This window comes from Pan troglodytes, chromosome 3 (genome assembly GCF_028858775.2).
Source record: "Pan troglodytes isolate AG18354 chromosome 3, NHGRI_mPanTro3-v2.0_pri, whole genome shotgun sequence".
Taxonomy (NCBI): Eukaryota; Metazoa; Chordata; class Mammalia; order Primates; family Hominidae; genus Pan; species Pan troglodytes.
The window spans coordinates 10448409-10475407 of NC_072401.2; the positions used below are offsets into that span (position 1 = coordinate 10448409).

At 45.8% G+C, this 26999-nt stretch overlaps 1 protein-coding gene and 1 long non-coding RNA gene across 25 annotated transcripts in view; one reads left to right on the forward strand and one right to left on the reverse strand.

Moving 5' to 3' along the window:
• The window catches only part of SLC2A9 (solute carrier family 2 member 9), a 279004-nt gene that overhangs the window by 219343 nt on the left and 32662 nt on the right, over positions 1 to 26999 (reverse strand). For 15 of the 19 annotated variants that reach the window (XM_063809388.1, XM_063809384.1, XM_063809397.1 and 12 more), the window contains one exon: positions 10621 to 10781. The exons of the other annotated variants lie outside the window; for them this stretch is intronic. In XM_063809388.1, coding sequence (XP_063665458.1) covers positions 10621 to 10781 — 161 coding nt within the window. The remainder of the gene's footprint in view (positions 1 to 10620; positions 10782 to 26999) is intronic. 19 annotated transcript variants of the gene reach the window in all.
• Positions 1727 to 19878, forward strand: LOC134809864 (uncharacterized). 6 transcript variants are annotated; one of them, XR_010156463.1, is made up of 5 exons: positions 1727 to 1982; positions 7093 to 8079; positions 8199 to 8363; positions 12938 to 13042; positions 17973 to 19878. It is a non-coding gene; the product is annotated as an uncharacterized LOC134809864 (long non-coding RNA). The 6 variants fall into 6 exon arrangements; XR_010156460.1 differs by having other exon boundaries at positions 1749 to 1982; positions 7093 to 7622; XR_010156461.1 differs by having other exon boundaries at positions 1773 to 1982; positions 13985 to 18743.

The window sequence follows — 26999 nt, forward strand, 5'->3', positions numbered from 1 at the left end:
TAGGGAATTGGTTAAGCGGATATTGGAGAACTGAGATGTCAAAAAGGAAGACCTCTGAAGAAGGGGTGTTTCCCATGTGGTGCTGACACCTCAGGGGCCTGGAGGAGGGCCCCGAAGACCTTTGAGAGTGGGCACTGTCCACTGGACTGTTTCCTCTGAGGAGCAATATGATTCTGGTTCTGGAAATGGACAAAAGTTGGAAGCTGGAATCAACTGCCAATGTCATCACTGGGACTGGCAGGAAACTCAGACAAACATGAAAAAGCTAGTCTCTTCTCTCTCCTCTAGTGCCCCTATTGGCAAAGGACAAATGGTGGTGCAGGCCCCAGCCCCAGCATCAGAGAGAGAGAGCCCAGAAGGGTAAGTGTGGAGCTGGGAGACAACAGCTTGACAACCAGCATAGCGTTCTACAACTTTAGTTGGCTCCTTCCCTCCCTCCCTCCCTTTCTTCCTTATTTCCTTTCCTTTCCAGTGGCTCATAAAATAACAATACTCCTTAGACCCAATGGCATCTTAGATTTGATGAACTACAGTACTAAGTGAATGGCTGGACTAATCCTCTCAAACAAGATTAGGGAAATTTCCATGGCAATAATTATTATTAACAGCTCTGTGTCAGGACTGCCATCACTTTTATAAACACATGCCTAAGACCTCATGGTTCAAATACCTGACTTGTTTGGAGGCCTGGGGACCTGGATTCCTTCACCAGCTCTATCCTTCAGGAGCTAGGAGACTTTGAACTTCATTTCTCTGTGTTTTCTTTTCCTCGCTTTTGCACAATGATCCTAAAAGCCCACATTTATTGAACTCTTGCTATAGGATAGACCCTGCTTTAAGTACTTTGCATTAGTAGCTCATTTAATCCTCAGAATGACCCAAAGAGATAGGTACTCTTATAATCTTTATTTTATAAACAAGTTAACTAGGTTGCTGGCAAGCTAGAAACTTGTTTTATTTTTAATTTTTATTTTTGAGACAGAGTCTTGCTCTATCACCCAGGCTGGAGTGGATTGGCACAATCTCTGCTCACTGCAGTTTCCACTTCCCAGGTTCAAGTGATTCTCCTCCCTCAGCTTCCTGGGTAGCTGGGATTACAGGCATGCACCACCACACCCAGCTAATTTTTGTATTTTTAGTAGAGACGGGGTTTCACCATGTTGGCCAGGATGGTCTCAAACTTCTGACCTCAGGTGATCTGCCTGCCTCGGCCTCCCAAAGTGCTGGGATTACAGGCGTGAGCCACTGCGTCCGGCCTAGAAACTTGTTTTAGGTCATATAGTCAGTGAGTCAAGGAGTTGGGGAAACATCTTAGCCCTTTACAGCTTATTTTTTTTCCTATAGACTCAATGAGTTAACAGATATTAAATTGTTTTGTAAATTGTGGTTAAAAAATTATTTTGCCCAATAGAGCCCCAGTGGGTCTCTGATCTTAGAACTTGCGCTTTTCCCACCAGCTAACATTGCCTCTTGTCATAAATTATGGGACTCAGTTATGGCAGATGCTATTATACTCATTTTATTAAAATATAAGTTTTTTTCTCTAAACCAGCTTCTCGGGAGAATGGGGCAGGAGAATTGCTTGAACCCAGGAGGCAGAGATTGCAGTGAGCCAAGATCATGCCACTGCACTCCAACCTGGGTGACAGAGCAAGACTCCGTCTTGAAAAAAAAAGAAAAGAAAAAGAAAGAAAGAAACATCAGTGAGGCCAGCCTGGCTGGAGGCAGTAGGGAGCCAGGGAGCAAGCAGTAGAAAGTGAAAGTTGAGAAGAGAAAAGAAGAACTCAGAGAGTCTTCTATGCCACCATAAGAACTAGGGTTTCCCCCCTGGGGGAGATAGCAGCCACTGGGAGATTCCAAGGAGAGGAATGACACCGGCTAATACTTGAACAAGATCACTCCATCTTGTCTTCTCTGTTGCTCCTGGACTGCAGGGGACAAGTGTGAAAGCAGGGAGACCAGCTGGGGAGCTACCACAACAGGTGAGTCAACCACTGGTAATGATTTGGACCAGGCTGGGAGCAGTGCACTTAGTGAGAAGTGGTCAGATCCTAGCATATTTTGAAGAGTGAGTTGGTGGGATTTGCTGATGGACTGGACAGAGGTGGAGAGGCATAGAGGAGCCAAGGATGCCTCCAAAAGCTTTGGTCTGAACCCTTACTTTGGACATGATGGTGTATTTTGTGCTAATTTTAAAATTGCATGAAAGGTTTGTGAGAATGTTAAAATTATATGAAAGTCTGACTTGAAACATGTGCAAACGGGACTGCACACTCTCTGGGCAAGTTTATCATATTAATATATTCCTTCCCAAAATAACCCTCAGCCTGACAGCATTGCAGTGAGGATGGAAATGTGTGCAAATCCTTTGCAAAGCTGACTCACTGGGCTTCAGAGCAGGACTTTAATCGTTGTTTCCATTTGTTTCCTGTGGATGAACAGCAACATAAACAAGGGAGATCAATTCTGAAAGCAGAACTCCAGTGTCCCCAGAACTCCACCTAGGATGCCTGATTCATTGTTTTTAGCTTCTCCAATAGTGTAGAATCTTCCCCATGAAACCCAGAAAGTCATCAGCTCTCAAGGGGAAAAAAAGACCAAATACAAGGAAGCATGGTAGGGTGATGAGGAGATTGGAGGGCATGTCCCTTCAGAAGTGTCAAAGGGGCTGGAGACATTTCGCCTGGACAAGAGGTCAGAGAAAGCAGGAGAGCCACCTTCCTTCATGCCATGCTTTAACTTGGTGCAGAGCACCAGGACGGATTGGGGGAAGACATAGGGAATTCTATTTCAGTTTGAATTTGGAAAGTACTTTTCATTAAACCCTAGTAGACCAGAGAACCTATGGAAATAATGTATCTCTCCACAGACCTTTCCAGTAAATCTTCAGCCTGACTGGGCCTATAAGCCAAGATCATGCCTTGTTTCCACATCCCTCACCCTCCTCATGTTCATCCGTTCCTGCATACCCAGCTTGAATTCCTTGGCTCCTCCCTTTAAACATTTATATGCCCATCCACCCCCTTTCATTACATATGCCTGGCAAAACCCCAGCTGGTTAAATCTCTGTCTACTGGGCATCTACAAAGCTCAGCTTGGCTGGAGAAAAACATATGGCTGTGTTCTCCTTTCTCACCTGAAATTCATGACCACCAACCTCAAGAAGGGTTAAGGCTCCCCTGCACTGAGTCTACAGATTCCTGGTCCATCCAACACCCTTTTCTCCTAGAGGACTATTTCATATGTTTTCTCTCTCTCTTCAAATCCCCTTTTTATCATTCTCAGCTGATGACCATGCTTTCTTTTTCACTGAGAACACAGAGGCAATCCCAAGAGACCCTTCCCACATGCCCTCTGCTTGTATTTCTGCACCTGCATCTGTGCCCAGACACCTGCCTTCCCTTGTTTTCCAACCCTGGTGCAAACCATGTCCTCTCTCACCTGCGCTATTGCAAGGTTCTCCCAACCAGGCTCTGAGACCCCCTGATAACAGCACACCTTTCCAAATGCAAGTCAGATCAGTTCTTAAAACGTTCCAGTGACTTCCCATTTTGCTCAGAGGAAGAGTCTCAACCCTGGCCTGCAAAGTCCTCAGGATCTGACTCCAAATATCCCATCTAGCCTCCTATGATTATCTCTACACTGACCTCCACTCTCATCTTCAAAGAAGTGGAGCCTCTTCTTGCCCCTGGGCTTTTGCACCTCCTGCCTCCTCTGCTTGGAGAGCTATTTCCCAGGGATGAGCGTGGCTCACTCCCTTGCTTCCTTCAGTGCTCCCTGCACAGGTCACCATTTTAGAGAATCCTCTGAACAAAGTGGTGAGCTCTTCACCCTCCCCAGCATCTTCTGACCTCCTTGAGCTGCTCTGTTTTCTGCATTGGTCCTTGTCACAGGCCGAATGGCACAGTCTGCATGCTTGTTACTTGGCTGTGCTCCCCGCTTGGCTGCATGCTTCAGGAGGACAGGGACTTTGGCAGCTTTGCTCATGCCTGAGTGCTTGGCACATAGAAAGTACTCAACAGATATGTGGTGAGTAAATAATCGGATGAGGGAACGGAAAGTGTGCAAGCATACAAGGATGCTTAGATGCAAGCAAGGATGGCCACACTGGGGAGATGTGATAGAAATATTCAAGCATCGAGCATTTTCCACCCATCCTTCCATTTATCCAACAAATGTCTACTGCTTGCCTGCTGTGTACAAGCTGCTGTGTTGGGTGCTAGAGGCCATAAATACATATGGTTCTTACGTCGAAGGGCTCCCTTATCAGGGAAGAGACGGGAACATAATGAAATGAGTACAACCCAAAATGCCAAGTGATGTAACACAGGGAACTGAAAGTCCTGTGTGAGCTCAGAGAAGGCTAATATTTAGTTCTGGTAGATATGTCCTAGGCAGTGGGGGATGGGGGTGAAGATTTCTTATGATTTCTAACCCTGCTTTCCCGGCTCATGCGTCTGTAATACCAAAGGGGTTGTGTCCATAATAAAATAAACCAGTGATGCAGGGACAGCTTGTACCATTGAAGCCTCTTGTTTTGGATGTGTTGACTCTTTGTTTTACACTTTGGAACCCTGCCGTCCCGAAGTCTTCTGGTCTTATCTACCATGCCCAGGCTTTCTCCTTATGTCCCATCATGAACCCAAGTTTCCTTCTTCCAGAGTTCTTGCCATTCTCACTATGCTTAGAAGACTAGTCAAGTCTTCTAAGGCTGGGAGAAGCAGGGTTGAGGATCAGGTTTCCTGGCTGGCTAGTATCTCCCTATCCCCTCAGGGATTCCCCCAGCTCAATGAATGCTGGCTTCTAAAGGCTCAGGGTTGACTCTTCTCCAGAAGATTGACATTGGCTCTGAAGGTGGATCCCCCTCTCCCAGTGCTGCCTGCAGCGAGTGACAGATGAGTGGTAGGGGTGGGTGCAGCCCCCTTACTTCAAGTTGGGTGACTCTGTGGTGTGATTATGCCCCAGAGCTCCCCCAAGTGAGGCTAAACTTGACCGGGGAGTGCAGCCTTGCCTGGCTCCTTCCCCTGCTGCTTTCTGCTTTCCCCACCTTAAAGATTACTCCTGAAGAGCCCTTCCTCCACAAGCCATGTGTGCATCCCAATCCCTGCCTCAGGCTCTGCTTCTGGGCAATTGACTTTCTGAGACAATTCTAGCCTGAAAGAAGAGGTTGTCAGCAGCACGGTGTGTTGCTCAGTCATGGACTAAACTATGTTCCTGCCCCCTGGTTGAGAACCCTTGAACGCATGTAAGCTCGCTCGGGCCAAGGAGATTCATGCCTGGGACTTTAACTACAATGATTGGAAGGAGAATTTCCATCAAGCTGGGGCCATCTTGCACCTCCACAGAAGAAACTGCCTGACAATGAAGCCAACAAAAAACAAGCTGAGCTGAGAGGTGGAGAAAGAGAGAGATTTGGATTTTTTTAAGGCTCACCTGTTAAAGCCCTAACCCCTAATGTGACTGCTTTTGGGGACAGGGCCTTTAAAGAGATAATTAAACTAAAATGAGGTCACAAGGAAGCGGCCCTAATGTGGGATGATTGGTGTCCTTGTAAGAAGAGGAAGGGACACCAGGGATGCGCACACACAGGGAGCACACAGCGAGAAAGCAGCCATCTGCAAGCCATGGAGAGAAGCCTCAGGAGGAAAAGGCCTGCTGACACTTTGATCTTGGCCTTCCAGCCTCCAGAACTGTGAGAAAATGAATGTCTGTTTGCTGAAGCCACTCCATCTGTGGTATTCTGATATGGCAGCCTGGGCTAACCAATGCATGCTTGCCACATACACTGCAGGCTCCTCCAGCAGGCACCTAGAGAGACACAGTTATTTTCTACTACTATAAAATACAGATGCCTTTTAAAGGGTTGAAGTAGAAAAAGATGAAAGCAAAAATAGTCCTTTTGAGAACCTGCTATTTCCCTGGAGTGATGTATGGGATGCCTGTTGTTTGTGCTCACCAAACCTCCATCCTTCTCCTGGGAGGAGTTCCTCAAATTTCCACCAAGAAACCTTCCTGCCTGTCTCCACCTAACCATGGCTTCAGGAGTGGATGCGTGGTACAGGCCTGGCCAGTCAACATAAAATCACTCATCATTCTCAAGGCATTTAAGATGTGCTTTTTTAAAAGCACTTAATCCAGAGTGTTAGAATGTTATTTGCCAGGATTTTCTAACCTTGGCACTATTCACATTTGGAACTGGAAAATTCTTTGCTGTGGGGGTTGTCCCGTGCATTGTAGGATATTTAGAGGCATCCCTGGCTTCTCCTAGATGCTAGTAGCACCCTTGAGTTATGAAAACCAGAAACATCTCCTGGCATTGTCAAATGTCCCCTGATGAGGCAACATTGCCCTCTGGTTGAGAACCCTTGAACGCATGCAACCTCGCTCAAGTCAAAGAGATTCATGCCTGGGACTTTAATCACAACTATTGGAAGGAGAATTTCCACTAAGCTGGGCCCATCTTATACCTCCACGGGAGAGATTGCCTGACAATGGAGCCAACACAAAGCAAGGTGAGCTGAGAGGTGGAGACAGATTTGGATTTTTTAAAAGCTATCATCTGAGCCACTGGATTCAACCAAGTTATATTTTAGTTATTGTGAGCCAAGTAATTCCCTTTTGGGCTTCAGCCAGTTTGCTTTGGGTTCCTGTCACAGGCATTCAAAAAGCCTCCTTAGTGACATGAGACACTGTAAATTTGATCTCGTTCCACCCTCATAGCTGCTCCCTCAGGTGGGTTTGTTTATCTGCACTTTACAGATTTAAAAATTAAAGGGCATAGCAGCTGCCTCTTGTATCTCTACCATCCATGCACAGCACTGCTCAGAATCATAAAGACTTACATAATGAATTACTCAGGGGCTGCCTCCTTTGCCCAAGCATCACCTTAAGCCCCAGATGTTGTGTCTTTCTTGTTCACTGAAGCCCCAGTGCCAAAAACAGTACCTTACTCCTTGTAGGTGCTCAAAAATGTTTGTTTGGATAGATGAATATGGTTACGTGGCTTGTCCAAGAGTCTGGCCCAGGATCAGATTTCAAAGCCCATGTGTGTTTTCCTATAGTTTCTTATATGTTTTTTCTGCTTTGCTCCAGACGGAAGAACCAGATCCAATGATATGTGTAAGAAGAATCATTTCAGTGCAATTGAAAGAACAGATGCACAATTGACTTTGTCAAGTGATGGAATGACCCGTCTCAAATAAAGCCAATGAAGTTGGTGATGGTGAAGATGATGATGATGTTGATGATGATGACACTAGTGAACAAAGGCTGGGCGAAGAGTCTGGGTCAACTGCAGGGATGAACACTTCACATCCACCATTTCATTTAATCTTCACAACAACCCTCTGACATGGCCATTCTTTATCTTCATATCATCGTGAACTAAGTAAAGATCAAAGAGTTTAAGAAACACATAGCTGTGTGTATCAGAGCCCAGACTTGAAGCTGGGCCTGTAGCTAGTGTTTGTGCACCAAACATAGTCACTGTCCTGTCTCATGAGGGAAGGAGGGTCCTGTCACTATGGTCATGCAAGCAGAGGACAGAGGATGCTAAATGGGTCACTGAGCTTCAACCAGAATTCTTGATCGCTGAGAATTCCCTCAGCCAGAGACTCCAAGAGGTGAGGAACCTGCATCTGTGTGAGGCCCAGGTCATGTGGTATGGCCCATCTCCAGAGACTCTTCCTGGCCCCCTTTGCTTCCCTGCCCTCCTTTGTCACCCAAGTCACAAACGAGCTCAACATTCCCTAGCTAGGAACAGCCCCACTGCTGGAGCAGCCAGTGACCAGCCCCATCGGAACTCTTCCCCACTTCCCTGGAATGTCTCCCCCAGCTATACCTTTGAGCACCTTCCACTGGGCCTCCCAGGCTGCCATTGCAGTTTCCTCTCCCTCCCTGAGAATCCCCATGGGAGAGGAATAACAGAGCATCAGGAAGGCGTTTCAAATAGCATCATGTCACAGGAAGAGTGTTGGCCTGTGGTCAAACACATGCAGATCTGAACTTCAGTTCAACTCCATTTTGTAACCTTGGTCCAATTGCCCACTGGGTCTTGGACTCATCATTTGAAAAGTGCAGGTAATGATGCAAACATGGAGTTTTAAGAAGTAAATCATATATGGGATGTCAAGGACAAGGCAGGAGGTCAATAGATGGTAGCTTTCTTTTTCAATTTTTGCTCCTTTTCTCCCCAGCAGAGTTGCTCTTCAAGCTGAAACTTCAGCCCAAATCAACTTTTACTCTCATAATGATGAAAAGGAAACTGGCAGCTGCTTGGGGCATAACAACCAACACAACCTTTGATCTGATCTTTTTCTGCATCCTCACTTCTTTATGACTCCTCCATTACTTAGAGATTGAAGGTATTTTCAAAGTTGTTTTCTCTTTTGCTTTTCTTTTCCTTTTTTTTTTTTTTTTTTTTGTTGCCATGCCAGTGAGGGTAGTAAAGCTACTTTCATTGCCTTCATTTTATAGGTAAGAATAATGCTGGCTGAGAAGTGAGGTGTCAAAGTCCCTTGTAACACACCTGATACACAGCAGAGTCAGGACTTGCTGAGCCACGGCATTCTGACCCGATTCCAGTGTTCCTTTTCCTATTCCATCTGCTTGGGTTCAGAGCCTCCTTGAGGAGCAGCCTTGGGGTATAAATGCCACGGTCAGGTATAAAGCAAGGAGACATCACAGGCCAGATCCTGGGGCATGGGGAGTGACTCCATCCCACTAGGACAAGCAAGAGGACCATGGGCAGGGTCTGGCTTGGGCAGGAGGCTTAGTGACCATGCCTCAGGGACACTGGCCAGTGATGCCAATCTGAGTGCCAGCGTGTTGTCAAACAGTCATGGTTTTACAGTACATTCCCAGCATTGGGAATTGGCCCCTAACTAAGATCTGCTTGGCATAGTGGAAAGATCATGATTCCAGCCTAAGCTCAGCCACAGTGCAAGCTAGCTAAGCTTGTGCAGATGCCCTCACCTCTCTGACCTCCCATTCCCCATCTACAGACCCCACAGCGGATAGAAAATTAAACAAGAGAATGTGTGAGTGGCTGGAACCTTGAAGGACCTCAGACAATGGCATCTCTCACTACATCATGCAGTAGTTGTACTTCCAGGCCCTGAATTCCCATTAATTACTGCTCTGAAAGTGGGCTTGGGGACAAGGAAAATGTCAGCACCTCCCCTACCTCACAGGTATCACAGACCCTCATAAGCACCACTTGGATGTTTTCAGGGTGGTTTCCTGTCCCATCTTTTAGAAATCTTGCTTTGAAACATCGTCAACTCTAGTTTTCTCCTTGTTGGGCTGTGAGGAAGAATGTAAAGGGTTAGGTCATTTCAGATTGTGAAATGGGCTCTTTCTTAATAGGGTTTCTGTAATCCCATGGTCTGAGGAGATTTTCTGGGGTCTGATAAATCTCCTCTTCAACTCACATCAATGCAACAAGGAGGTTAGTCGAGTACTTACTAGGTAGTGATGTCAAGGTGATGATGAGGGAAATGCCAAATAGTGTGGTCAATAACAAGAATTTTTATTTATTCAGCTACAACTCATGGCCATTCTCCTTCCATTCATTTGGTCTAACTCTTGTAACGTTCCCTGCAGGTAGAAACTATCATCCCTATTTTACAGATAAGAAAATTGAGGCTCAAATAAATTAAATGATTTGGCCAAGGGCACACAGCTAGTAAGTGGAAGACACATGATTCAAGTTAAGACACGAATGTTCTGGCCCCATCAGATTGATGTGACGACTCCTCCATCACTTGGAGAAGCTCTACTCTTTCCACACACTGCTCACTGGCTCCCAGGATGCTGTTGTTATGAACAAGAATACAGAGAAAGCATTGTTTGTGGGGATTCATTGATAAGTCAATCTGCTCTGAGAGAAGGATTCCTGTCTAAAATAAGTGAGGAATGAGGCTCACAAGGTCAAGTGAGCTGATTGGAGAGGGCCTGGGTAGGAAAGGCTGATATGAAGTTTTTGATTCTCACTGCTTCCTTATTTGTAATGTAAACGATCTGAAATGACCTAAATGTCTCTCAGTCAGGGAGTGTGGCTAAATAAATGATGAGACAGCCATATAGTGGAAGACTGTCTAAGCAGTCAATTTTCTGGAAAAGCAGATCTGTATGTACTTACGTGGAACAATTTCCAAGGCACTGCATTGTGTTTTCCATTAGCCCCAACACCCAAATCAATTCCCCTCCCCTCCCTGCTCTGCTCTATACCCCGGGAGCATCTCCTGGATGGCAACATGACTTCCTGGTTTACTGGCTTTCACATGGGTGTGACCAGTGTGCACCTCTGCAGCAGGATGGAGAGTGGGAGGAGGGAGGGGTCAGGGCATTTCTTCCCTGCTCCTCCCCCATGTGGGTGCTGTGGCTCTGACACAGCCCAGTCCCTACACGCTTCTGCTGCTGCTCATCAGCCTGCAGTCCATGGCTTCAGTTATCTTTGGGCCTTGGTCTCTGATTTCTTCCCCTTTCCCCTTTGGGCATTTGAATCTCTCCAGTTGAACTGCCTGAGTGGAGTTCTGTTGCCTGTCAGGACCCTGACAACGATACAGATATATTATGAACATTGAGGGCACCCCCAGATAGAGACAGCCTCCTACTGACCTCCCAAGAACCTTTCCAATCATCTTCACAATTAACGTCCCCACAAGTCCACCGATGGCGAATATGGACACAGTCACAGACCAGAGCAGAGTCAGAGTGTCTGGGTCTATTGGACGTCCATGCCTTCTTTCCCATGACTCATTGTAAAAGGCCTTGATGTACTGAAAATAAACAACAAACCATGTTATTTCCTTCTGTTCCCTCCTGCTGCTTGAAGCAAGCCAGTGTACAAAACAAAACAGCGTGTACAGAGCATTTTCATGCATAGCACTTTGCTAATTTGTTTGAGCTTTATCTCACTGGCCTCTTCTAACAAATTTTGGGAAGAGCAGAAGATGTTAATCTTTATTATATTCAAATGAGCATTTTTTTTTCTTTTATGGCTAGTTTTTTTGTGTTTCTTGCATCTTTGCCTATCCCAAGGTACTTTTTTTGTAACAAAATGTTTCCTCTTTTTACCTCATTTTGGAGATAGGGAAACTGAGGCTCAGGGAGACAGAGTGACTTGCTAGGTAAGTGCTAAACCTGGGAGCTGGACTCAGATCTGACCCCAAGCTTATGATGAGCTTCATAGCTGGGCTTCTCCAATTCTAGTGCACCGCAGCATTGCCGTGGAGGTGTGTTAAAGGGCACATACCGGGTGGGCGCAGAGGCCCACGCCTGTAATCCCAGCACTCTGGGAGGCTGAGATGGGTGGATCACTTGAGGCCAGGAGTTCGAGATCAGTCTGGCCAAGATGGTGAAACCCTGTCTCTACTAAAAATACAAAAATTCGCCAGGTGTGGTGGCATGCACCTGTAATCCCAGCTACTCCGGAGGCTGAGGCATGAGAATCTCTTGGACCCAGGAGACGGAGGTTGCAGTGAGCCAAGATTGCGCCATTGCACTCCAGCCTGGGTGACAGAGTGACACCCTGTCTCAGAAGAAAAGTGGGGGGGCGCATACCTAACCAAAAAAAAAAATAGGCAAAAATGCAACACACACAAAAAAACTAGCCATAAAAGAAAAAAAAATGCTCATTTGAATATAATCAAGATTAACATCTTCTGCTCTTCCAAAGGCGTCATTCAGAAATGAAAAGACAACCCATAGACTGAGATAACATATTTGCAACACATAGAACTACAAATAAATCCTATCCACGATATACAAAGAACTCTAACATGTCAAAAAGGAGGCAAATGATACAATTAAAAATGAGCAAAAATTTGAACAGACTCCAGAGAAAATACAAATGACTGGTATACTAATGACAGAATGCCTGACATCATTAGTCAACAGAGAAATGAGACCACAAGGAAATACAACTTCACATTCACTGGAGTCTCATCACTGCCAATTCTGATTCAGTGTGTTTGGGACAGGGACTAGGTGATTCTGATGTACAGCAAAGACTGAGGTCCATGGCACTAAGCTCCAAACAGAGTTCAGTCCCCAAGGTACTTAGAGTTCCCTGTTGCTACCCAACGTGAGCCCGCAAACCTCAGCTGAGCCAGTATATGACACTGCAGAAAAAGCTTAGGTTCAGGTCGCTCAGACCTGGGCTCAAATCCCAGCACAACAACTTGGTAATGATTTAAATCAGCTGAACCTTGGTTTTCTTATCTGCAAAATGGGAATGATGACATTGACCTCTCAGGGCTGTTGTGAGGGTCAAATGAGAGCTTGAAGCAGTGGCCAGTACTTGAGTGGAGCTTACACAATCCCACATAGGCTAAAAATTAAAAGATCTGGTAAGACTGAGGAGTGACAAGCAGTGCGTTGTCTGCTGGTAGGAGTTTGACTTGTACAGCCAGCTTGGAAAACAGCTTTGGCATCATCTAGTCAAATGGAAGATGCCTGTAGCCTACAACTCAGCAAATCCACTTCTAGAAAACTCCCCTGAAAAACTGTTTCCGGGGAGCCCTAGGATATATGTACTCAGATGTCCATGGCAGCATTGCACATAATAACTCCAGACGAGAAATAGCCCAGGTGCCCATGGTCGGTAGCAGGGATAAACAAATTGCAGAATCATCATCATATGAAACATCACAGCCACAAACATGAATGAATATAGCTCTGTCCAAACACACATGGTAAAACCTGGCAAAAATAACACCAACCAAAAGCAGCCAAAAACAAAATATACACAGTCTGATTCCATGTGTAAAACCCAAAAGTATGCCAAATTAAAATTTTATGGAGAATTATATATAGACGGTAAAACTACAAAGAAAGAATTATTTCAAATGTCAGGTCAGGGGTCATCTCAGGGGATGACAGAAGAAATAACTGGGGAGGGGCACTTGGTAGGTCCTTCTTTTTTTTTTTTCAGGCTGGAGTGCAGTGGCATGATCACAGCTCACTGCAGACTTGATCCCCTGGGGTCAGGAGGTCCTCGTACTTCAGCCTCCCGAGTAGCTGAGACAGACGACTACAGGTATGTGCCACTATGCCTGGATAAATTTTTTTTGTTTGTTTCTTGTACAAAGGAGGTCTCGCCATGTTCCCCAAGGCTGGTCTCAAACTCCTGGGCTCATGCGATCCTCCCGCTGCAGCCTCCCCGGACCTTTTATTCTTAACATGGATTGTAACATGAGTGTTAGATTTATACTCAGTCTTTAAAGTGTGTGTGTGTGCGGGCACACAGGCATAATGCATATGTGTGTATTTTATATACTCTTTTGTATGCACAATACATGCTGCCATTTAACATGGAAAAGAAAAATGGTAGGAAAGTGTTCCAGGCAGAGGGAGAATTATGCCAAGACAGCAGGACAGAAGAAAGCTTGGGTGGCCATGGAATTGCAAGGAGGCCAATAGGGGAGGAACAGGACCAGAAAGGGAAGGAGTGGGCTGGATGAAGTTGGAGGGGCAAGAAAGGGCAGGTCATGTGGGCCTGATAGGTCATGGAAGTTAGCCTGGTTTTTACTTGGATTCTACTCTAGATGAAGTGGGAAAGTATTGGACGGTTTTTGGCAGGGGGAGGACATGGTGTGGCTTGCATTTTCAGAGGATCCCTCTGGCAAGTGGATGAAAGAGGAGCTAGACAGGAAGCCAGGCACACTTGGGGGGCACTGCAGTGGTCCAAAGATCATGGTCGACTTCACTAAGCAATGGAAATGGACAGAAGTGGATGGATTTAAGATATATTTTGAGAGTAGAATAGGTAGGACTTCCTGGGTGATTGGCTCCAGGTTTGAGAACAGATGGTGTTGCAGAAAGTGAAAGAAGATCACAGAAGACTCCCAGATTTCAGACATAAGCAAATGGTCTGATGGAAGGAAATGAGGTGAGGAGGGGAGACACCCTCTGCTTGCGAGGTATTTATCTTCTTTCTGTTTTCTCTTTCTTTCTGGCTTCACAACTATCTTACTCATAGCATGGAGTGAGGATAGAATATATTATCAATAGCTACAGCTATTTCTATCGATGATGAAGTTTCCAGACCTCAGTGCGCAAGATACTGATCTACATCATCCACTGACTCATTCAACAAACATGTGCTGAGTACTGGGCCCTGAGCTAGACACAGAGATAAACGGAACATAACCCTGGATCTCAAAGATCTTCCATCCACTGGAGCTGATAATGCATTGTATCATTTAAGGATGCTCTTGGCTGCAAGTAACAGGAAACCTCAACTCAAAATAGCTGAACAATGAGGACACTTACAGAAATGCAAATTTACAGGAGTGGTGAGCTTCAAGGATGGCCCATTTGGTGACTCAGTAATGGCCAAGAATCCAGGTGCCATCTGGTTGCTTCACTCTGCTTTCCATAATTTTGACCTCATCCTAAGATAGCATGCACTCACAATTGCAGGATGGCTCCTAGTAGCAGTTTTGGCTACATGCTTTTCTATTCATGCATGACTGGAGAGAGTAAGCTTGGCCTCTCATAGGTCTCTTGGTGCTAAGAGGAACTTTCCCGGAAGCTTCTAACAAACTTCTCTTTATGTCCTGCTGGACATAGTTGGGGCACAGATCCCTTACTAAACCAGTGTGGAATGGGACCCATCAGCCTGTACCTCTGCCCCTGAATTCCTTTCCTTTATCTGTTCCTCCCTACCTGAGTGAATGGGACCACCATTCTCCAGTTGCTCAGCCAAAAACCACGAAGTCATTCTTAACTCCTGCCCTTGATCCAATCTCCTCAACTAATCCACCCTCACTCATCCCTGACTGTTAGGGTTGAATTGTATCTAACCTCACACCTCCAGATTTATATACTAAAGTCCTAACTCCCCAAACCTCAGAATGGGTCCTTATTTGAAATGCGGTCATTGCAGATATAATTAATTAAGAAGAGGTCATATTGGAGTAAGGCCCACCCTACTCCAATATGACTGGTGTCCTTTATAGAAAGAGGACACAAAGACAGACACTGGTACAGAGTGAATTTTGTTCCCCTCCAAACTTCATATGTTGAAGTCCTAACCCCTAGTACCTCAGAATGTGACCTTATTTGGAGACAATCTTTACAAAGCAAATAACATTAAAATGAGGTCACTAGAGTGGGCCCTAATCCAACATGACTGGTACCCTGATAAAAAGGGGAAATGTGGAGATAGACAGGCACAGGAGGAAGATGATGTAAACAGGCATGGGGAGAAGATGGCCATCTGTGAGCCAGAGAGAGAAGGCTGGAACTGAGCCTTCCTTCAAAGCCCTCAGAAGGAATCCACTCTGCCAACACCTTGATCTTGGACTTCTGACCTCTAAAACTATGGAATAACACATTTCAGTTCTTTCAGTCACTCAGTCCATGGTACTTTGTTACAGCAGCTCTAGAAAAGTAATATATTGCCTAGCTTCCAAAAGGCTTCTCACCACTTCCACCATTCCACCACTCAACCGGTCCAAACTGCCATCCCCTCACTGGGGCTACCAGGACACTGATTCCTGAGCCTTCATCAGGGTGCTACCAGCAGCCTTCAGAATGGCCACTATGTTCTTTCTTAGTGGCTGGACATTTACCTGACATTGACCATTTAGTCAATGTCAAGGCTTTATGTCCTCTATTGGACATTTATCTGCCTTTTAGGCTCCCCAGCATCAGAAGCCCTCTTCCCGCCTGGGAGACTTTCCTGCCTCAGAATCCTGAGTGGGGAAACAGAGGACACATAACTACAGAAGCCAAACATGCCAGACACCCGCTCTCCCAGCATCCTCTGCAGCTGGAAGTGGACATGTGACCAAGGCTCAGCCAATCAGATGCTGGAACTTTGATCAAGGTGCTACTGGGGCTAAGACATGGGGCTGAGGAGGATTCTCCAGCAGCAGAGGGAGCTCTGCTGGGATTGGGTTTGGGGGCAGCAGCAGGGGAGCTGCAATGTCCTGTGCCAGCGGTGCAGTCAATGGCAGTGGTGGCTGCAGCGGAGCCCATAGGACCAGCTCTGGGAGTGATTTAGGGTAGTATCTCCAGCTACAGAGCTTCCAGGCCTGGCTCTCCAGCCCTCCCACTGATCCTGTGAGCAACCCACTCTTCTCAACAACTTTTTTGGCTTTAGTTGTTCCTTACAACTATGGAAATACAGAAACTCTAGCAAAGCATATAAATAATCTCACTTCACCCTCACGACAACCCTAGTGGTAAAAGCCCTCATTTACAAACAAGGGGCCTGAGAGTTATATAACCCACCCACAGTCACGGCTTATATGCACTGGGAGGCTTTTGTGGTGGAGCTGCCAAACTTCAGGGCACAAATACAACTGCTCCACAAACTGAACTCTTGAACTTATGATTAAGATGTGAAAGTTAAGCAGATAAACCTAATGGTGCATTTATTGATTTAAGAGTAAATATTGGCTGGGTGCAGTAGCTCATGCCTGTAATTCCAACACTTTGGGAGGCCAAGGCGGGCAGATCACCTGAGGTTAGGAGTTTGAGACTAGCCTGGCCAACATGGTGAAACCCCATCTCTACTAAAAATAGAAAAATTAGCTGGGTGTGGTGGTGCACGCCTCTAATCCAAGCTACTCTGGAGGCTGAGGCTGGGGAATATCTTGAACCCTGGAGGCAGAGGTTGCAGGGAGCCAAGATTGCACCACTGCACTCCAGCCTGGGGGACTGAGCGAGACTCCATCTAAAACAAAAAAAAAAAGAGTAAATATCAACTATATCAACTAAGCCTTTGCTTGGGCTGGATACTCCGTCAGACCGTGGTGAATACAGCAGCAACCACCCCCAAGGAGCACAGAGTCTAGTGGGAGAAACGGTGATGATTGCTAAGCGCAAGGATTAGAGGGGCCACAGCAAGACAGGGGGTAGAGGCTGCCCCAAGAACTACTGCAAGTATGTACAGAGTAAAGACCCTTCAGAGAAGCTGGCATAAGTAATGAGTATCCAGGACTTCACAGACACCCCTCCTGCCACCTGATAAACAGGAGACCTCCACATGTGCAAGGTCATTCTTGCACGGGAACTCGCTCCCCATGGCACTCTTATAGTAATTCAAGCAATTGCAGCTGTCTTGCAAGGAGTCAGGCTAATACCCACCCTGGAAGACCTCAGTAATGACTGGCTTCCTGGAATTAATGTAAGGAAATGAAAAGGATGCTGATTGGGAGGAAATTTTGTCTTTTCCTTTGTGTTGCACTGCATTCAGGAGCCTGGTGGGAAAAGAGAGGGTTTTCAGCTCACCCACTACCAAGCATTGCTTTGGGAGTCTGTGGAAGTTTCTTACTGTGACGTTGGGAAATGGCTGACAGAAGCCTCTATAGACTCTGGAGGGGCCAGAAGACTTGCTGCATAGCCTAGGCCCTCTGCAGGAACACTTTTCTCAAAAGTTCCCTGAAAGCTGTTTGTAAGCCAATGCTTTTGGCAACTGAACGTTTGTCTTCCAGGTCTGAATTCAGCAATAGCCCAGGTGAAAGGCCTTGTTACCACAAGGCTGAAGCCAGTGATGAAGTTTGCTCAGAGAATTCACTGCACTAACATTCCCCAAGCTTGAGATTTGTGAACCTCACCTATGGCAAAACATGACTGGTCACGCATGATACAGAATGGGTGCTTAAATAAGAATTCGTTTTGAGTTTCTGCTGTGTGGCAGTAACCATATAATAATAAAACAGGTAACCCACACATCATAGTTACAATATGCTGTGTACTATTCTAAGAACTGGAAGCATACTGACTCACTTCTTACCCTCCACAAGGGTACTATTTGTTACCTCTGTTTTGGGCAGATGTGGTATCTGAGCCACAGAGCCACAAGGGGCCCTCCCAAGCTCACACCATTGGCATGCGATGTCACCAGGACTCAGCCCCAGGGAGCAGGGATCCAGAGTCCATCTCTTAACCATTACTTTTTTCCAACTCTAAGTGTAGAAAATATAAAGATGATGATATCAATACCTCTGTTTTAGGGGAGAAGAGGAGACATGGAATGAAGATTGGTTGACTGCTGAGCATGTATCAGACATTTGGATATCTCATCTCATTCAACCCTTGTAGCCATCCTGAGAGGTTTCATTCACAACAGAGAAGTCTGGAGTGGAGAAACACATCCCATAGCCATGCCAAAGATGGTAGAACTGCAGGGCCTGCTAGACCTCACAGTGCTCTCCTCTTCCTGGACATACTGCCAGGCCACCTTACCCAGTTCCTTGCATCTAGGTGGGGCCATATGACTACTTCTCAAGCAAGGAGTGTAAGTACAAGGGACATGTGTGACCTCCACCAAGATGCTGAGAATGTGTTTGCCTGCTCCACGCTTGCTCCTGTCAGCTGGCCAGCCACAGAGGAACTAGCAGAGGACTCCAAAGTCCTAGAGAATGGTGGAACCACTTCACTTAAGGAACCTGGGTCCCTGAATGGCTTCATGGAGCAGAGTGTTCCTGCTCATCTCCTTCAAATGAGGTGATATAAATGGGAATTTTCATTGTGTTAAGCCACTGAGATACAGGGCTTGTTTATTATAGCAGCAAGTTTGCCCTGCTGACACAATCAACCTAACTACAGAGCCCATGCCATCACAATTGCACTGTGACCTGAGGCTTCAAGAAGGAGGAGAGATTTAGGCCAAGTCATGAAGGCTTGGAGATATAAACCTTTACCTAGAGCTTTCCTTTTATGTGTTGGGAGAACTCGATCCTGTTTGAAGAAAACAATCTGCAATAAAAATTTGCTTTAAGACCACTGTGGTAGGTAACCTCTAGGCCTGCTTTGGGACATCTCACTCATTCCTATCTTACTTGGGATTCCTTGTTTTACTTTCTCATTCAGCCAACAACCACGAGGCACATTCTTGTATCTTTCTATCTGACTTTACAGGTCTGCTTCCTCACTACCAGGGGCCCAGCTTCCCATCCTTTCTTCTAGATACAAATTCTGCTATTTCTTGCCTTCAAGGAGTTCAAGATCTAGTGGAGACAGTAGTCAAGTAAACATACAATTATAACATGGAATAAAAATGCCATGACAGTAGGAAGCCAAGAAAGGCTGTGGAATCAAAGTCAAGCAAGCAAGAGGGGCAGACGGAGTGGGCTCAGTTACAGGATGACAGGCAGAGTTAACAGAATTCTTGAAGGTGCAGAAACCGGAGACCACAGGTTGCCACACAGGAGCTGTAAAAGACACAGTGGGTTGAAAGGTGGCCCAGTAGAAGGTTGGAGGCTGCCTGTACCTGGCTTTGCCTGCCAGCCTCAGGAGTCTACACAAAATTCCATGGGCACTGGGGAGCCATTGGAGGGTTTTAGCACGGAATTGATAGCTCTAATTTGTGGTTAAGAATGTTCTTCATAGGTGCAGTGTGAAGGACATTTCAGGGATTAGACTAGAGGCTGCTAGGCCTGTTAGGAAGCTCCTGCAATTGGTATGAGATGATGAGTCTGATCAAAATTGTTATGAGTTGCTCCAGAAGCATTGATGTTACGGCTAGTACTAACTATAGCCTAAACTGCAAACAACTGAATAAAAGGCTACATGGTTAAAGCAAAGGAAGCTTAAGAAAGAGCCAAGAGTTCTGGATTTAACACTTGCTTGCATCACTGAGTCTTTCTGTGGCCTTGGGTGATCTTAAGCAATCTGTGTGCCTCTCTGGCAGTGCTGTCAATGTTAAAGGTACTTGGAATTGGCTTTTTTCCACTCTCAGCTCTGCCACTTCTTTGCTGGGGGACCTTGAGTAAGTTACTTAACCTCTCTGCGCCTCAGGTTCCTCATCTGTTAAATCATTGCCCTCCTTGAAGAGTTACTGTGAAGATTTAATGAGAGAATGAAGATACAGCACAGTGCTGGGTCAATATGAAGTACACAATAAAAACCGGAAGTTGGGGTGGTTGGTGGTAGTGTTGTTGATATTTTTACTTCTATATTTGTAAAATAAGGGGCCTAGGCTCATTTATTTGTCAGATTCAAGAATCCATGAATCACTTACCATTATCTCCCAGGCCAGGAACCTGGGGACCAAGCCTCTGGACATAAAATTGAACCCTGCAATTCCCAGCCAAGACTGGCTTAGAGCATCTCCAAATAATAAAAGAAATTGCCAGACAATGGGAGGCAAATTACCTCGTAGCCTGTTTAACAACATTAATGTGCCTTACTGATTCACACAGAGCCTCCCGTGAACTCACTTGGAACGATTCTCAGGAGTCCTGTAAAAATACACGGAAGTAACACTTGGTAGCTGGGCCAGAGTACACACACCATTGCATAAGAGAGGAAGTCATGCCACAATGCCTTAGGGCTTTATAAAGACAGTCTGCACCACTGAACACACTGGCACAGGGAAGAACGCAGTCCAGAAGTCCTTAAAAAAGTACCCATTGTTGAACCAGGCCCTCTGAAGTTAGGGCCCCACAAGAACAAAATTCCACAATCCCAGCAGTGCTACCTAATGTCGCCTGGTTCCCCGAGGTAAGGCCTCCTGTGTAGAAAAGAGCTCTCACAGCACGCCTGAGACTTCTCTTCCTAGAAAAACCTGCTGCAGGGTAAGCCCCGGGCTTGCATCTGGGAACTTGGATGTTGGAAGGGTTGCCACCGTTCCCAGATCTGGTAAGAGTGACTCACTGTACCTAAACTGTGCAAACAGTGTGGTTTATGCTGTCTCAGTGTGGTTTATATCTGCTTTCTTTCTGGGAATCTGGAATTTTCTGCTTGCCAAGCAGACAGTGCCTATGTGACCACCCCCCGAGAAAAACCCTGGACTCCGAGTCTCTAATGAGTTTCTTTGTTAGACAAATTTCACAAGAGTTGTCACAACTTGTTGCTGTGGGGATGAAGCGCGTCCCATGAGGCTCTGCTAGAAGAGTTCTTTGGAGCTTGCCCCTGGTTTCCTCTGGACTTCACCCCTGCACCTTTTTCCTTTGCTGACTTAGCATTGTGTTCCACCACTGTGATCAGTCATAGCTGTGAGTACTACCGCATTCCTGTGCCAACGCCTGTGACTCATGCCAGTGAATTATCCTACCTGAAGGTGGTGTTGGGTGACCCCAGTACACCTCCCTTGTCCTAAGGAAAAAACTCAGCTCCCATTTTGGCTTGACTTGAGCATTAGGTTTGCAGGTTTGTGGTGTTTTTTCCTCCTCCCCAAGTGATCCTCCCAGAGGAGCCTGGCTGACTCACTGGGAAAGAGGCTCCTGTGCCTCCAGACACCTGAGACTATTTTGTTCCCACAGCTAGCTTTCAGAATGAAATGAAACATGATGAAAGAGGAAACATCAATTACAAGCAACAGCCAGGCAAGTAAGGCTTTCAGAGCCTCCTGGGTTTCCCCTCAGCCACCTTTGCAGTGAGGGGGCAGCCAAATGCTTGGGTTTAATTAGATGAAACATAAAGAAGGTAAGTTTCATTGTCTATTTGGCCCCAGGCAGAAGCAGAGAAGTGAATGCACTCCCAATATTATTCTTATCCAATCACAGTCCTGAGCCTTCCTCCTGCTGGAACATTCTTCTGAGAGGTTGCATAGCTGTGTTTACAGGGAACAGTGCATTTACGCAGACTTGAGATGATATTTTGCTCTCCTTTTAGCATATCCTCCGGTTGGCCGGAATGAAAAGGGCAAATTGTTTTCATTACCAGTCAATTCACTTCTGGCTGCTTGAGGTAGCAGGGGCCCCGTCTGCAACATCAATTCTGGAATAACTCATTTATAGAATGGGAATAAGAACCCCTAGCTTGTAGATGAGGCCGCCAGAAGGATGAAATGAGGTGTGTGAAGTCCCGAGCATGATGTCAGCATACAGCAGGTGCTCAATAAATTTCAGGGTCTTCCCCTATGGGTCAGAAATAGGGTGCTTCTAGTTTCACTTGTCTGGTTTGTTCACGCCAGCTGTGCAACTCCAACACAGCCCTCCAAGTTTCCCTACCTCCCATCTTGCTGGATCAGCTATCCCCAGCTCTCTGGCTGGAGCAACCACTGCCCCCACTGCACTAAGCTGAGCTTCCTGGAGATTTGACGGGACCGAGTTCCTTTCCCCATTTGGCTCAACAAAGGCATTTTTCTTGGAGAAACTTTATGAAATGAGAAAATTCTATATCAAAGAGGCAGGCTGTCCAGCTCTAATCTCTGGGACCTCCAGGGCATGGTGCAGGGGGAGTTGGCACCCACAGCCTGGGACACCTGGACACCAACGCCCCAGGCTGGAAAAGGTCCCTGGGCCCTCATCAGTCAGCAGCTGTGCTGGCTCTGATCAAACCAAACCAAACCAAACAATGACTCACAGATCCCAATTTAAACAATGCAGCAGCATCTCATATTAGAGAAAAATTGGAAACAACCTCAGAGGCCCACATTAGGAAGATAGGACATCACAGGAGGCAGCTCCACACTGCTGTTAAACATCCTGGTGATGCAGAACTTCCAATAGCATAGAAAGGTGCTTACAAATAAATAGCCAAAAAAGAGAGTATTAAACAGTATATATGATGATCTTCAGAAAAAAGAGTGGATTTAGATGACACATTAAAAGCGGCCTCTGGATGGAGTCTGGGTTTTGACTGTGTTCAGGCCCAAGTGTACCATCTATTAGCTAGGTAGCCTTAGGCCAGTCACTCAATCTCTCCTTTATTTGTAATACGGGGTTATCAGCATAAATCTGCCATGTGGGGCTGGTATACAAATGAGAGAGATCATCTCTCACTCACAGAAGAATGTTTGTATGTGTAGCTTCATTATCAAATTTCTGTGCTGTGGTTTTTTTTTTTTTTTTTCTAATGGAAGTCTGTTGCTTTTATAGTTACTGAGATAAAGTGAGACAAAAGCAAGAGTAAAATGAAAAGAGCGGGGGGTGAGGGGACAAAACTCTGGGATTCAGAGATACCCATTTCATATACATAATTGCCCGTTGTTTCTGCAGTGACACAATGCACAGGGTCCTCCTGTAATCTCAGCCCTCTTCCACCAAAGTCTTGAGCCCTGCTATGCCTCCCCCTCACCCCAACCAGAACTTATGTCGTTTGACACAGTCTCTGCTCATCATTCCCTCCTGGTTTCCTTGAGAACGGGTCTCAGGCCACACCAGAGGCACCTGCCAGGCGACATGCTTCTTTCTCTAAGAGCGCCTGGGTTCCCAGAGCAGCCTGCTAAGATGGCATTGTGGGGTGGGATTAACTGAAAGCACCAGAACTTGCTTTTGGGTTCTCTCTCTGTTGGTTCACTTGAATCTTGTTTGATCAGGTTCTAACATCTGTGGCTAATTGGGCAGCTCTACCCTTATAGAGGGAAATGTTGATTTTGCTTTTTATTATCATTTGTTTATCTGCCTTTAGGGAAGGAGCAGACAGGAGAAAATAATAGAATATACCATTTATGCTGGGAAATGTATTGAGTCAACTTAATTGCTCTACAGAAACCCTGGGCTTAAATACTAACACCATGAAGGACAAGAGTCTGTGTCTCCCCTCCCAAGAAGACAAAACATTGCTAACTCAAAAACCACTGGAAAGGTGAGTAATTTCTTATCAAAGCCAAGCCATTCAGTATTATTTGTGTGGCTGCCAGTGTTGTTTCAAATAAGTCCTAATTTATATTGGATGGTGTGGGGCCAATGAGTTAGACTCCTAAAGTTAAGTTCTCATTCATTCTTTCTCACTCCTTCCTTCTCTCACTCACTCATTCATTTTACAAACATTTTTTGAGTATTTTCTGTTTATAATATGCATTTGTGTAATGTAAATCTTATATATACAGTAGACAATTGTATAATAAAGTTTGGCTGGCCTTTGTCCCTGGTTCTTGGGATGTAGCCTGTGAATTCTTGGGATTTCTTGAGTTATTCATGGCAGACCTCTCAGAATCCCTTGATAGTGTATGTTAACAAGATAACTCAGGATGGGGGTTGGCCATGCAAGAAAGACCAGCCATGTGATAGAGGGTTGGGGCTTTGAGCCAAGTGACATCAGCCCTACCTCCAGGGAAGAGAGGAGGACCAAAGATTGAGTTCAACCTTATGGCCAATGATTTGATCAATCACATCTACATGATGAAACCCCAATAAAAACTTGGAACACTGAAGCTTGGGTGAGCTTCCCTGGTAGACAACACTCTGTGGGAGGAGAGAGAACACCAGAGCTGGAATCCTTCCAGACCTTGCCCTGTGATCTCTTCTTGTGGCTTATTCTGATTCGTATCCTTTTTGCTATAATAAAGCTGTAATTCTAAGCATAGCACTTCCTGAGTTCTGTGAGTCATTTGAGCAAATTATCAAACCAGAAGGGGTAGTGAGAACCCCCAAATGTGTTACCATATGTTCACGGAACCCCTGAGCCTGTCGCTGGTGTCTGAAGTAAGGCCAGTCTTGTGAACGGCTGTGCTCTTAACCTGTGAAGTTTGGCCTAAATGGCTAGTTAGCATCAGGAGTCATGGCGAAGCTGTGTGCGAGGTACTTTGATAGACGCCAGGGAAACAAATGAACAGTATTGTTTTAGGTGACACTTTGATCTGTACAATCCTGACTGCTATACTTTTGCCAAGCCTCCAAGCATTTCCCCCAAGCTACAGGCCAGAAACTGCACAAACAGGCACCAAGTTCACTGTCTATCCTTTTGATTAGCCCTGAACTGTCCCGCCCACCTCACCTTCTGTTCCCCCAACCACTGCATTCCCTGTTTGCTTTCTAATTTTTATTTTCATTCATACCTCCTATTCAACACATTCATTATCTCAACTTTGGTCCTTTTTTCTTGGCGACTTTTCTTAATGTCCATCCCCCAGTGGTCGTTCTGCCTAGGCTGACTGTTCTCTTGGGCTCATTGCAATGTGGGAGCCTCCTACAATCATAGGAAGTGCGTGAGTCCCAGGTCAGGAATCCATCCAGGTCCATCACCTCAATAGTTGCTTCTCATGGATCAGCTACTCTTGAACCCCTCACCCTTTGGCTTGTTTTTTGTCTTGGTTGGGCCCTTTTGGACTGAAGTCTGGGCTCCATACTGTCGGCCCTGCCACAGACCTTGCATTTCTTTAGAACATTGCTTCCAGAATCTTCCTGTAGGCTCTGTGGACAACACCCATGAGCAAGAGGAGCTTTGACTCATGCTTTGCCCAGGCACCACCATCCCACCCAGGCCTGTATCAGCCCTGTCTGCCCATTTCAGTGCCCAGAGAATGTCCCTTGGGGCTCAGAACCCCCCACTCCAGTCTGTGGGTCTCCATCCAGCCCTTAACAACCTCTCAGGTGGATTCTAGACACTGGGTGCTCACAGGTACCAAGAGGACATCTTTCAGCACAATTCTGGCAATCATCCCAGATGATTCTAGCAGTATAATGAAGCAGGTTCCAGGCACTGCAACATTTTCCTACTAAAGGTCAACGATTACAATGGCATATATCTGAAGCCATTTGCAAGGATGCAGATTAGCACATTTGCATGCATGAATGTCTGAAAATTCAGGCTACATTTGATTGGTATGCAAATTAGCCCTAAATTTGGCAGTCTTTTACAATAATTTCAGTATGTTTTAGACAGACAGGTAAGTAAGTAGATGGATAGACAGAAAGATACAACTATGCCATTTGGAGCTAGTCACTGGAAACAGAAAGGACAAAGCCTAGACAATCAGCAATACATGAACAAAAGAAAGGAGATCAGAAAGCAAACATCTTCAGGAAGATTTAGGTGCTCCTATTTAGATGCTATGCAGCATAGGCTGTAGATTAATTATTCAGCCAGCCAGCCCTCTGCCCAGAGGTACTAATGACACAAGGAATCTACAAGAGCCTCCTCCCTTTTCTAAAACCTCTAGCACAGGGGTTAGCCAACAATTGGCCAGCAAGGGAAACCCTAGACCACCATCTGTTTCGTAAATAAAATGTTATTGGCACATACCCTCGCCCATTCATTTACATATCATCTATAACTGCTTTATCTCTATGTAGCAGAGTTCAGTAGTTGCAACAGAGACCATATGGCCAACAAAGAAAAACCACGCACTATCTGGACCTCCACAGAACATTTGCTGGACCTTCACAGAATGTTTGCTGATTCACAGAATGCAGCAGTTCAGCCTAGTGGAACAGAAAGAAGGGATACTCAGGAATTAGACAGACCAGGGTCCAAGTCCCCATCTGTGAACATGGTGGAGGTGGTCCCAGAAGTTTTCCATAGGACAGACTCACAGCTGGCAATTTGTTTGAGAGTGAAGAGACCTAAGGAATTGCCTTGGACTCACTTTAAATTTAAATTTATCCATTTGCTCATTTAGCAAATATTTTTTATAAATGCTTACAATGTGTCAGACATTGTTCTAGGTGCTGGCACTGCAGAAGCAAGGACCTTTCTAAAGTGAAGGGAAGGAGGACAAGAAGTAAAGGAATATATCATATCTCAGGTAGTGTTAAATACCATGAGGAGAAATAAATTCGGTGAGGGCTAAAGCGTGATGGAGGGGTGCCATTTTGGATAGGCTGGTCAGGGAAGACATTTCTGAGGAGGGGACGTCTGAGCAGAGGCGAGAAGTAATCAAAGGAGAGTGCACAGGAAAATCAAGGGAAGAGCACTGCAGCCAGCAGGAGAAGCACGCACAAAGGCCCTGAGGTTCCAGCGTGCGGTGTGTTTGAGGGGCAGCAAGTGGGGAGAAGTTTGCGTAAATGGAGAAGAGGGAGTGAGGGGGGAAATGATGATGACACAGTGGTCACATCTGTCATGTGTCATGTGTCACGGCCCCAGGTACCGTGTAAGTCACCACAGTCTGGCTTGCTTTCTAGACATAGTGGGTTTTGAGCGGAGGGACAATATGATCTTGCTTCATTTGTCAAGGATCCCTTTGGCCTTTGGGTGGAGACTAAACTGTAGGAACCAGAGTGGAAACAGAGAAACCAGTTAGGGTTTAGTGTAGAGAATGAATAGAGCCTAGCTACTGTGGTGTTCATCTTGGTGATCAACGCACTAGCACAGCACAGATAACCCTGATTTTCAACAGCTAAGGACAATAAGAACCTCTTGCCAGTTCATGC